The 13,340-nt window shown below is 39.7% G+C and overlaps 1 protein-coding gene across 1 annotated transcript in view; it reads right to left on the bottom strand.

The window, feature by feature from the left end:
* Window positions 1–12,677, bottom strand: part of raver2 (ribonucleoprotein, PTB-binding 2) — a 92,022-nt gene extending 79,345 nt beyond the window's left edge. The window contains exon 1 of the mRNA XM_053499086.1: window positions 12,365–12,677. Within this exon, the coding sequence (XP_053355061.1) occupies window positions 12,365–12,616 (252 nt within the window). The 5' untranslated portion in view covers window positions 12,617–12,677. The remainder of the gene's footprint in view (window positions 1–12,364) is intronic.
* Between the last annotated feature and the right edge of the window lie 663 nt (window positions 12,678–13,340).

Below are 13,340 nucleotides of genomic sequence, written 5' to 3'. Positions count from 1 at the left end.
GGATGTTAAAATGTAGGTGAATTATGCAAATGAGTGCAAACCGAAGTCCATCAAACACAGAGTCCACTGTGTGCTAGAGATCTTTATCTCACACACACACCACGCATGCCTTCCTGCTACCTTTTAAGGACCGAGAGCAAACGCTGCTGTCATGTCCACTGTGTTTTTATATGCGAGGTTAAACAGAGATGTCTGTAGTTTCTTACGTAAATGTGGGGCTGCTGGCTGTAATGCTGCTGCTCAAACACTCCTTACATGCTTTACATCAGCTGTCAAGACAGTCCTGTTCAATTCACGTTACGATAGGTGAAGGTTTGCCTTTGGGTTCTGTCTGGATTTTATATTACGCTCTGGCGGCTTTTTCCCCCCAGTACAGATAAAAGATAAAAAACTTTCTGTCTGGTATGTCTTTCTTACCACTTCCAGCTCGCTGGCCTCAAATTACAGCACTGGCGCCGTCGACGTGACCAGCGGAACTCTCTCCATCCCTTCATAAAAGATTTAAGCGAATCCTGTTTGCTTTCTGAACTTAGCTCTAATATACACACCCACTCACACTTCCCTCCAGATGGTATGAAATGAATGTTTTTTTTCCTGGCGGACTGGGGTTCGGGAGGTAAAGCGAGCTTGTATGTGTGTGTGTGTGTGTGTGTGTGTGGATTATGATGTTAAAGATGAGATTTTCTGAATGGTGTTGTGCAAATTGGAGTGTTTGCTGTAAATTATTCAAAGAAAAGCATTACAGTAAATACACACACATCATGAAGATTAAATAAAGACTTGAGGCTCGAGCAGCCAAACTGTTGATCGGTGTGAATAAGTAAATAAATAAAAAAAACAATACCTATCACATAAAATTGAATATGAAGAATATAACCATGTACATTTCTTTCCCAGCAGGTATAAATCCTGGGTCTGGATAGACTCTTATGTTTGTGCAAGGTCTAATGCTGAACTAAAATACAGTACATTACTTAATGAACCAGTGATTATAATATAATTAATTAACAATAACAAGAGTTTCAACCCCATCCAGTGTGTACTCCTGACTCGTTCTCAGTAATCATACACTAGCTCTATATCCATCCAGACACCGAGTCATATAGAAACCTCACACAAGGATTCTTCAGTTCCAATCCAGGAGGGCCGGCGAATTCCAGCACAGTCCAAGAACGCATCTAAGCATATATTCATCCCTTGTTTTCCCTAGTTTTTTGGGGGTGTTTTGCATTTTGCACAAGATTTAGTGAAGACCTAGCACCTTGGGTCGGTAGCAAGAAGAAAAGGGAGCCACTTTGTTTTGCTTTTACAGCAGCCAGTGTACCAAGAGGAATCATAAATTAAAGTTAAATAAAGTTTCACGTATATCTTATTTCATTTACATGGCTTTTTTAAAAATGTTTTGATTATTTTATATGCTAAATATAATTATACTGTTGGAAATAAGTAACACTCGTAATTTTTTTTAAGCAGCTGGAACAGATTATCTGCATTTACATTATTTCCTATTGAAAAATGCGTTTTGCAATACAGAATTTAACCTTTCAACTCGCCTCCAGGACAGAATTAATTCATATGCCGAAGTACCACTGTACTTAAAAGTGGAAAAGCTTATTTAATTGATTTGCTCAGCCACCTCCATATTACATGGACACACAGACCCGTCTGTGAATAGCCCCGCCCCTCCTTGCACACACACTGATTATGCACATGAACATACAAGTTCATGCTGTTCAACAACGATCAGTTCTGTGACAGAGCTCTCAGTGAAAATGACGATACCGGAATGGAAAGTGGATTGTCGAAGGCCGACTCAATCCTGTGTTCGGGATAGAAATCGCAGAGACCCAACACTTCAGATAAGCCACCGCATCCTGTGCTGCACCCTAAATCTGTTTCAAATTGTAACAAAATCTAAAAAAAAATTATATTGAATCAGGATAATTATAAAATCTTTAACTATTTTAGAATCGCAAGACAAATCAAATCAGTCACTAGGTATCATGATATCGTATCTGGTGATCCCTGGTGATCCCTGGTGATCGCCAAACCCATCAGAGGAAATTCTTAATCCCAATTAACGATTTATTAAACAATTAGTAATTAACATCTCTACATTGACCCGGGTAATTTACTGCTGCATTCAACTAAAGGTCGTACTGTAATTCATAATCCACAAACTCAGATTAAAAAAAAACAAACAAAACACCCCATTAATTCAGAATTCCTACTCTGGGACAATTTCGGTCAAATCAATATGGCTGCTCACAGCACGAACAGGAAACAAAGCAGCACTATTTATCTTAAAATGAGTCTTAATGCGAATACAAGTGTTTGCTTTAGATCAATCAAAATGCAGACATATTGACTTGTTTAATCTATAAGATCGACTACACAGTTTGCTGATTCCCTCCTCATGTGGGGTAAATATAAAATACATCACTTATCACAGGGGGGCTAGCTGGCTTGTTGCTGACAAAACCACATCATCGCTTTTCCCTGATGTTGTAGCTCGAGGTCAAGTAGGACAATTCTGAGTTCAGACACTTCTGATGCACCTTGAATGCAGCCTTACAGCAATTCAACCTAAATCCATTGGTCAAGGATATGTGTGCATGAAACTTGTATAATTACTTCTTTCAGAGAGTAAAAATAATAATAATACTATTAATAATAATAATGAATTTGGGGTAAATCTTTTTAAAGGTAGCCAATTTCTCTTTCTTCCATGGACACCATTCAAAGACACCTTTGATTAGCGTCCAGTCTGAGTGCATGGAGTTTGCATGTTCTCATCATGCTGTGTGGGTTTCCTCTGGGTCCTCTAGTTTTCTTCAACTGTTATATTTTAGGTCGACTGGTGTTGATGTAGAGTATGACTGGTATGTAAGTGTGTCTGTGTCTGGGCCTCTATACCCTGCAAGAGGTTGGCACTGACTTCAGTGTTGCCTGCCTTACTATATATCCTGAGGTCCCTGGGATCGGCTCCAGCCCCCTCACAACCCTACTAAGAGGCAGAAAAAATAAATAATTGAATGAATGAAGTATTTGTTCTTCGTCTGGAAATTTCAAAAAAATGAAGTGCTACAGATTCAGCAGATAGTGTTGCTTTAACTCCTAACTCACAGTGCTTTAACTCTCCTCTTCCCCATTCTATCTGAAGCTCAGGTAAATGGAGCCCGGTATTGAGTAATTCACTTTCCCAGAGCTCCGAGACAGAAAGCAGTCGTCTCACTTCACGTGTAATCAGAGCCTCGGAGACTCCAGCATCCGGATAAAGCTGCAGCCTCATCGCAGCGCAGCTACTTTTACGCTCACTCTAATGGCCCTTAAATGGGCAGAGATCCTGGCTGGGAGACGCTAAGGAATGATGGGTATGGATTAAAATGTCAAGAGGATTCTGCTTAGCAATATGTGTATGTGTGTGTTTGTACTGTAAGAATAATCTTCCATTTCAACAACTGGAAGATGGAAGGTGTGAGTTAAATCCCCGTTGCATCTGGACTGTTCACACACAAACATACACTTTTCTGAATACCAGTCAAAAGTTTGGACACAAATTCTAATTCCATGGTCTTTCCAGATTTTCATGTCTTTCTACAGTGTAAAGCTGTCGAAAATATGCAATAATCTCCTTTAAACAGTTGGAATTGAGATGCTCTGTAAAGCCTTCATAACGGCTCTAATCTGAGGTGCTGGTTGTTAATTGGTGATTTCTGAGGCTGGTGACTCTAAATGATGTTCTCCTCTGCAGCAGAGGTATGTGATGGTCTTACTTTTCTGGGAAGGTCTTCATGAGAGCCAGTTTTATCATGGTGCTTGATGGGTTTTGTAAATACACTTGAGAATACTGTTTTTACAAGAACTGTTCCAGAAAGGCTGACCTTCATGTCTTAAAATAACAACTGACTGCTGCTGCTGTTGTTACGTAATTACCTTATGCCATATGTGTTATTTTAAAAATTTCAGTATGAATAGACTGTATAAAACGAATAACTTAACAAAAAAAAAACATTCGAATAATTACTGTACTGTCCATCAAGGTGTCCCCTTTTTAATAACTCTATAATGACTAATGTTTAATAGCGTAAACTCGTCTGTTAATATTGAACTTAATATTAATACAGTTTCACTAGTTTATTGAGGCTTTGTTTGCAAAACCTCTGCATGATTAAATATTAGGGTACATAAAGAGTCTGATAAAGACTTCAAATCAAGTTACATAGATTTTTGGCCATTTACTAAAATATCATAGTTAAAATCTTCAAAAACACCACAATAATGATGTATGACATCTTGCATACACTTCTTTTTTAACAGTAATGTACGCATGTCCAAGAATAAATAAATGGATAACAACCATGTTACTTGTGCTCATTTCAGTAACAAACAAATTTCTGCAACTGACAAAACATATGACTGAAACATGCTTTGCAAATACACCCTATTCTTTAATTCTATTCTAAACATTGAGTGACACCACAAAAATCTACTGGTGCAGATGCAAACCTGATGTAAAAGAACACGATGCTATATCGTTCCTGCTGTATCAATTACAAATCCAGATTTATTTCCATTTTCCATATAGTGTAGCAAAGCTGTTCCAGTTCAATGCAGCTACTGTATCTTTATATACTTCAAAAAGCTTCAAAAGAGCCCATGCACGTGAGCAGTGCTATCACTGTGTGAACGTCAATGTCATTTAAAAGAGCAGGAGTTTGCGAGGAGAAGAGATGATGTCCTACAGTGACTTCACCGCTCATCTGACAAAGACGTCTGGTGCCCTTCTGTCTATAGTTGGAGTAAATCTCAGATTTCCCTAATGCAACATTAGCATCTCTCTGAGCATTAGTTCTTAACGGCTGTCTCAGGAAAGCTTCTAACACTGGAGGAAGGAGCTCTAAGTAATAATATTAAAATGTGTTGATCATACCGTTTATTGACTTGATCTGATTTCAATATACATTGCCAGCTATACGTTTTCTGATAAACGTGATCATGAGACATGGGATAACATGATGTTCAGTGTCAAATTTCCCAGTTTTGAAAATTCAGATTTTCTTTCTCTTTGAGTGTGAATGTGGATGAAGTCTGGACGTGTGCAGCCGGTGTGACAGTTACAAAACTCCAAATATGGCAAAGTTCACACAACTTAGAGCACACGTCAGCGGCAGAAGTGGAAGTTACTGTGTTCTGACTCTCATCTATGCCTGAAAAGGTTTAAATCCAGTGGCAGGTTATGCAAATTGTGAATTAGATGTAAATGAAGTGAGGTGAAATGAAAACAGTCACATATAGACAACTAGAAGGACTGCACGCAGGTGACTGTGGACACCAAGCACATCAAAAGCAATGTCTAGTTGACTTTTAACTACAAAGCTTGTGCAGGCTAGTCGGTGCTGCACACCGGGGATTATACGGCACGATGCAGCTTGAGACATGAGACCAGTCACCTATCGGACACTTACGGCTAGCAATAATAAAGTCTGGCACAGCAGTAAAAAAAACTGTTTATACACTTAGGCCTTTGCCTGTCCTCCTTTTATTTAAAATTATTTTTTTCTAATTGAGCGACTAGTCCGATTTCTTTCAGGTGTTGGCTAAAGAAATCATATTCAATAACCCTTCAGTTTATGCCATTATACTGTATATTTGAATCCACTGAGCTTTATGAAAAATATTTATTATAGTGGTGTGTGTAACTGATTTTACGAAGGCCGTTTAAGTCAAACCAGGGCTTTTGATTGTGCAGAATAACTGAACAGAGAGTGATGAGAGTAAAAACTCCCTTTATTTCTCTATATAATCCCCTGCCATACTACTGCACTTATCCCAGCGTTTTACTAGTGCTTGGATACCATAAAGGTAGAAGGTTTTCTCAGTATGCCGGAGCCATGACCAGATTGCCAGATTCCCCACTCAAATATGTGGAAATGGCTTAGAGCTGCATTCCAGCACAAGTCCCAGTTTGACTTGAACGCCCATAAGCATAAGCTGCAACTTTTAGCAACCAGTTATGGTTCGCATTAGCTAGTGTTCTTATAGGTTATTGTACACACAGTCAGGAGAATGACTTTCTGAAAATTTTACGTCACGGCTTAAAAATGGAAAACAGTTCTAAGTAAACTCATTGCTCGCAGTTACTGCCCTGTTGTGTACTTGCAGTGCATTATGGGAATCCACAACTTCAATAACAGAATCAGCGATGAGCTGCGTCGATCTCTTGGAGCTTTAAACGTTATGTATTTTCGTGTAGCACTTTAAAGCAACGTGACCGGGCTGCTGTGCCGTTCCTCTGCCCCGGCACGCTCAGCATGGCTCGTGTAGCCAGTAAATAATGATCTTATTGCTCTCAGATATAAAGTTATCATCTCAGAAATAAAATAAAGAAGCTTGCGCGGTTAGGTATCAGCACGAGACTGAAAGGAACACAACAGTCTCTTCGAGGCTGAGACGAAAAAGAAGAGCGATGCTTTGTAGGGAAGCCATGCTGTTCAACAAACCCTTACTGCCTATAGCTCACAAACTTCACGACAGTGACAATTTCAGAACCAGCGTGAGTTCAATGAAGATAGATAAGATAAAGAGGAGTCTGTGAATTTTTTTAGAAGTTCCGTTTCTAAAGCGTAATGATGAAAAATCACCCTCCTTTAAACTGCCATTACCCTTTTTCCATTCTTTATGGATTGCATAACACCACTCAGGATACCCATTTTATTTCATCTATATTTTATTTTCATCCTGTTTAAGAGATTTCCAGGTCGAGGTGCACCAGTCATGAGAAGCTATTCATGTCAAAAATTAATTAGTGTAAAGTAGTCTCCTACGGTCCGCCACACCTACTTCGATCAAAGGATGCAGGCTGCTTATCAGTACCGCGTATTATAAAAACTACAGCAGGGGGCAGAGCTTTTTCTTACAAAGCCCCAAAATTATGGAATAGTCTTCCAAATAGTGTTCGGGACTCAGACACAGTCTCAGTGTTTAAGTCCAGGCTAAAAACCTATTTATTTAATCAAGCATTTTTATAAATAGATTTGCCTTAGGTAAAGGGGCAGATCTGGGGGACTCGTGGACGTAGAGAATTAGGTGAACTGGTATGTTTAGATGCTGTCCTCCCCACTCTCATTGATCACTCGCTTTGTTGACTATGAGGTGATTCTTTGCTTTACATCTCAGGGAGCCCTCATGTCTGTGTTTCCTTCTGGCTCTCCCTTTAAGTTATGCTGTCATAGTTAGTCCTGCCGGAGTCTCTGCTTGCACTCTACAGTAAATATACATTTACATTATACATTATGTGACTGTGACCAGACCTAACTGTTATCTCTTCTCTTCTGCTCTCTCTCCTGCTCTTTCTCTTCCCTCTCTCCCCCTCTCTCTCCTTCCTCTCTCTGTCGAGCTACACATTTCGATCCCGAGCTGCCAGTGATCCAGACTCCCTCTGCCCTCCGGACCTGTCTGACCCATCCTGGTGCCCCGCTTCTGGTTGGAGATCTCGTCACATGATTGCCCCGTGTGTCTCTTTGGGGTGCGTCTCGTGTTGAGGACGGTTCTCTCTACCTAGAAGACGGTTCTGGCCTTGACTGGTGTTGGCAGCTATGTTCTCTGAGGACTTGACCGTTCGATAGTTCAGGACTGGAACTTCATACAAGTCTACCTGAGTTTTCAATAACTAACTGGACTCCATATTAACATCAATTAACATCAACTGTTATGCTGAACTGCCTGCCAACCAACACACCGTATGAATGCAGATCAATCCCTGCTCTCTGTTTCACCCAAATGAGGATGGGTCCCCTGTTGATTCTGGTTCCTCTCAAGGTTTCTTCCTATTACCATCTCAGGGAGTTTTTTCTTGCCACAGTCGCCCTCGGCTTGCTCACCAGGGACAAACTGACCATTTTGATTCATACACATTCAAATTCCATACAAACTTAAATAATTATTTTGATTGTGTAAAGCTGCTTTGGGACAATGCCAATTGTTAAAAGCGCTATACAAATAGAATTGAATTGAATTGAATACGTAACATACTGTAACAGACATTTCGGTTTAAACAAAGATACACACAGCGGTTCCTCAATGACAGAATTTGTTTCAGAAGGTATATGGCGTAAACATTAAAACTGGGAGGATGCAACAGCTGTGCAGAAGTCGGACGCCGTTATAAAGTAAAGGATTTCAGGTTACTGCACAACATTTACTTTACATTCTAAAAAAAAAGGTTTAACAACATTTACATTTTTCCCCTGACTATTAATAATCACAAGACAATAAATATTTCTGTAATGTTAAAACCTAACACATTTTTCCGATGTGTATATGTTTGCTCTTAACTGTATACACGCGGAGGGGAATACCCTTAAAAAAAAATTTATATTATGCATTTAATGGTAATGATACTGTAGGCTTTTTCGGCAGGCTCCTCAAATCCAAAGGGGGGGGGCGCGGGTGACAGGGAGAGCAGACGGCAAAGACAGATAGGAGCAGAAGGTGCTTTGCCTGACATGTGTCCTCTCTGATAAGTCATCACTATGTAACCCGCTCACCGCAGGTCCATGTATCTGTATATCTGACACCTCCTAACTGCTTCTCAGGGGTGTTACTCAAGAGCGGCTTTGAAGTGAGCATGGGTATACAACAACAGCTTTTATATTCATCCAGAAGGTTCACCCTGGCATTATTCTCAATCTGAACTCAATCATGACATCAACTGAATCATCCCTTCCCCAAAGATCAAGAAAGCATCTACGAGAATCTATGAGACACAATCTGCCTGGACAAAAAACAAACAAAACAAAAAAAAAAAAACACTTTTTCTGTGTGAACTGTCTACTCAGTGAGCCGTCTCTGGATCAAAAAGAAAATATTTCTCTTTGCTCAAGGAGACCAGCGGGTCCACTCACATAAATAATGTCTCCAAGTGCTCAGGGTGACTGAAATCTAAGCGAACTCCCATAATAATAATAACTTAACTGAAATGCTGATTTGACCCAAAGTATTTAGCGAGGCTGACGCGCTCAGTTTAACATATTTCTGTTCACAGGGACTTGTACAGTGACTGGTGAATGATTATACACAGCAAATAATAAGAGAAATTATTCATTCATTAATTATCTATACCGGTTTTCCTATTCATGGTCACAGGAAGGCTGGAGCCAATCCAGCTAGCCTAATCCTCTCATCTTTGGACTGTGGGAGGAAACCGGAGAACCTGGAGGAAATCTGCCCAGCAGAGGGAGAACATGCAAACTCCATGCACACAAACCTGACTTGAACTCTTCACCTGATTTTAGCTTCTTTCTACGCTGTAAAGCAATGCTGAAGGCGTCCAAAATATGCAACAATCTCCTTTGAACAGATGATATTAAGAAATGTCTGCTACCTACAGTATGCTCTGTAAAGCCTCTGTAAAGGTGCTGGTTGTTAATTAGTGATTTCTGAGGCTGGTGACTCTAAATGAACTTCTCCTCTGCAGCAGAGATAAGTTTTGGTCTTTTTTTCCTGGGAAGGTATTCGTGAGAGTCAGTTACATCATGGTGCTTGATGAGTTTTTGCAAATACACTTGACACAATACTGTTCTTGCTGGAACTGTTACAGAACAGCTGACCTTCATGTTTTAAAATAACAATTGACTGTTGTTGTTGTTACTTAATTACCTAATGCCATCAGTGTTATTTTTTATAGCTTTAAAGTAGTGTTCTAGAATGTTTGACTAGTACTGTATATACATTCTGTATACACTTTTATAAGCTTTTTGTAAGGTACTGTACAGTATGCATGGGATGAGTCTCCAGTCTCAGTGCTTTGCAATCTCCCATATATTTTCCACCACACTAACTAGACAAGTAATATTTCCTTCTATCTTAGTACCCTAAGTTAAATTCCATGTTTCATGCTTATAAGCCTCAGGAGGGAGAAAAAAGAGAGGGGCAGATAAGGGCATGACATTTTATAGAAGTGATACTGGAAGTGTTTACAGGAACCGAATAGTTTCTGTGAACTCCATACTGTAACATTAAACACAGCTATAAATGGTAACGGGTATGCCATCTAGCTTATTAATGAATGAAAACTCAACTGTAACCATTGCTGGTTTATATAAGAGGAATAAAGCACTTCAGAACATGCTTACTGTATAGTATTAATGACACCGGTCAGTAATTCGTAGGTTGCCGCTTGCTTATAAACACAGAAATAGGCCGACAAATAAATGACCAACAAAACACTGAACAGTTTATCGGTCACAAATGGTGAAAAGTGCTCAAATAATTTAAATTAACATAAAGATACCTTATGTGTATGTTCAATATAATAATTAATTGTAGCATTTTTTAAAGGCCATGTCTTCAATGAAATGTCTTGTCCCTATCAATACATGGAAATGGGACCATACGCTTTTCATCTGAAGATATTTTTTCATGAAATAAATTTGATACACAATAACATCAATATCTTATAAAAACAAGTTAAACATTAAAATTATGAAACAATAATTGATTATAAATAATATCATCAGATAAGTATCAGTCACCCAAACTACATCATTGGTGTTACTGTTACAGAAAAAAAGTTTTATTGTGAAATACATTTGACAATTTGAGATTGGTTCTGCAACACAAGGCACAAGATAAAAGCACTGAACAAATACAAAAGTGATGTCAGATGTCTCGCTTCATTTGTTTAGAAACGTCGTCATTTCTTTAGCAAGGTTTTTTGCAAAGTTTTTAAGTCTGTTATCAATGTTACTAATTTTATAATTATAACTGTCAAAAAATAAACTTAAAAACTGATTACATCTAATACTTAATTGATTTTGACATAATTAAAACCCATGTGGTCTTACACGTGAAAGACATTTTGTAAATAGTTAAGAATTGTCCCTAAACTGTCATGTGTTACCATCATTGGTGTCACCAGGAAGAGAAGTAAACTTTTCTGTAGAATGACCCAATAATAATAATAAACTTGCAATGACGATAATGCTTGGGACTTGATAGGAGAAAAAAAATGAACGTTATATTTTAACAGACGAGGTGTGCCCAATCCAGTGCTGTACCTGAGGTAACCTTTATTTGTGTGAAAGATGACAAATAATGCACATTTACACAGAGAAATGTTTGGGAAAACTGCTAGAAATACAATATTTTTCATAAGTCAAGATTTTACCATATACGCCACTTTAAATTATCCATAAGTAAGTTGTTTAGACTTAACCTCCTTAACATGAAAATTTAGCACTTTTGCACAGCCGGGTCTCCAGCTGATCTTTACAAGCTCTGTGCAGCACTTATTATTTATTTATTTATTTGTGTTTGTACTTATTGTATTTATTTATTTGTGTTTGAAGTGAAATGACATTGACTGCAGTGAATATAAAAAATATATAAAATACAGAAAGTGTGTGTGCCGAAGAGGCTACTTCTGAAGTTATGCAACATGGAAGTGACCAATCTTGCTTCCCAAAAAATTTCAAGTTGCTAACTTCAGTCGTTTTGGAGAGATGATTTTATATGTGCCCAAAAAATGTCAATTTTTTCGAGTTATACTGTCTTGCTTCAAACAATAAAACATTAAAATGCAAATTATTCATATTTCTTGATGTGTATTGATACTAAAATCGATACAAGCTTCTAGAAGCATATGACCTGTAAAAAGTGTTGCTTAGATTGTTTTTTGGTAGAAGCAAAAGCAAAAAAAGCAAAAAATATGTAGTGTCCGTAACCATGTCAAATTTCGGTTGCAATATCTTAACAATTTCTGTCTTTTCATCTGAAATTTAAATTAGCCAAGTTTCTTCTGAACGACAAATTCAAAAAGTTAGACACGCTACATTAAAGGGCATGAAATTGTATTCATGTGTTTCTTTTTTTACCAAATAAAAAGATAAACGTGTATGCATATTTACAACAAGATTGGGAGATACTGTAAGCAGCGTTAGGTATTATGGAAAATGGTGTGTTTAAAAATTCACTGAGATGAGACACTTTAATAGCATGGTTTTGGCTGGACTTCTGGTCAGTTCTCACACACTGTATATATACACTGTGTACACTGTGAGTGTATGTAAGATATACAGTGTGTAATCACATCTACAACCTGAACATCTGTCTCTCTGTCTATCATTTAGACGCAGTTGTTGTTTCTGTTAAACGTGATTATATTGCCTTTATGAGAGAAAAATAAACTGCTACAACATTTATTATTTAAATATATATTTTAAAAAGAAGGGAAAAAAAACTTCATTAAACTTAATTGTCAGCCTGGTGATACTTTGGTCCGAGCCCTAGTGTCCCAGTGTGTGTGTGTGTGTGTGTGTGTCCGGTGGTTTGCGCGCGCGCGCGCGCGGTACGGACGCGGTACCTGGTTCGTTGCGTCCTGCGGCAGGTTCTTCATCACAATCTTTCTCCTGTTGCTGAGTTCGCGCCGAGTTTTCTCCAGCCTCCGTTCGATCTCCTCCGGCTCCAGCTCGGCCATGTCCCGGAGGATGGTGTCCTCAGGAGCCTCGTCCTCCTCCGGGCGGCTCTCGGGGCTGTCCGCGTCCGGCACGGGGGAGTTGGGGCGCTTGGCGGCGCCGGGCGCTGAGGGCGGCTGCAGGGAGGAAGCGGCCGCCATTTTGCAGCGCGCGCGGTGCGGAGAGTGAGTGCAGCTGATTCGGGTAAGCGCCTCGCGCCTCTCTGCTGATCCCCATCCACAGCGGACTGAACACTCACTCACACACACACACACACTTACTCACTCACTCTCTCTCTCCTTCTCTCGCACACACACACACTCATCAGGGTGCGCTCCATCTATCTATTGAGTACTCCTGGCGACCTCCACTGACAGAAACATGAACAGTACTGATGGGGTCGGATCAACACAACAGCTGTGGGTCTCATCCACCTCTACTGGAGTCACTGCAACACTTCCAGAGTTCACACTGCAAAAGATCAGATTGGTTTTTTTTATCATGAGCAAGGTGTCGCCTTGCACCTCCAGGGTCAGGGTTGCGCCTCTGGAGTTTGCATGTTCTCCCCGTGCTTGGTGGGTTTCCTCCCCGTACTCCGGTTTCCTCCAACATTTCAAAGACAAGTAGATTAAGCTAAATGGCGATCCCAAATTGCCTGTAGTGTGTGAATAATCGTGAGTGGATTGGCACCCCATCCAGGTGTACCCCGCCTCGTGCCCCAAGTCTCCTGGGATAGCCTCCAGGCCCCCTGTATACTGAATACGGCGGTACGGGTGATTAGTGAGTGATTGATTAGCAACAAATTGGTGTGTCCTCACAGCTTCAGGGTGGAGGGTTCGATTCCTGGAGTTCGCATGTTTTCTCTGTGCTTGGTGCGTTTCCTCC

The sequence above is a fragment of the Clarias gariepinus genome, chromosome 6 (genome assembly GCF_024256425.1).
Source record: "Clarias gariepinus isolate MV-2021 ecotype Netherlands chromosome 6, CGAR_prim_01v2, whole genome shotgun sequence".
Lineage (NCBI taxonomy): Eukaryota > Metazoa > Chordata > Actinopteri > Siluriformes > Clariidae > Clarias > Clarias gariepinus.
The sequence above is the reverse complement of the archived record's forward strand: the minus strand, read 5'-3'. Positions and strand labels throughout refer to the sequence as shown.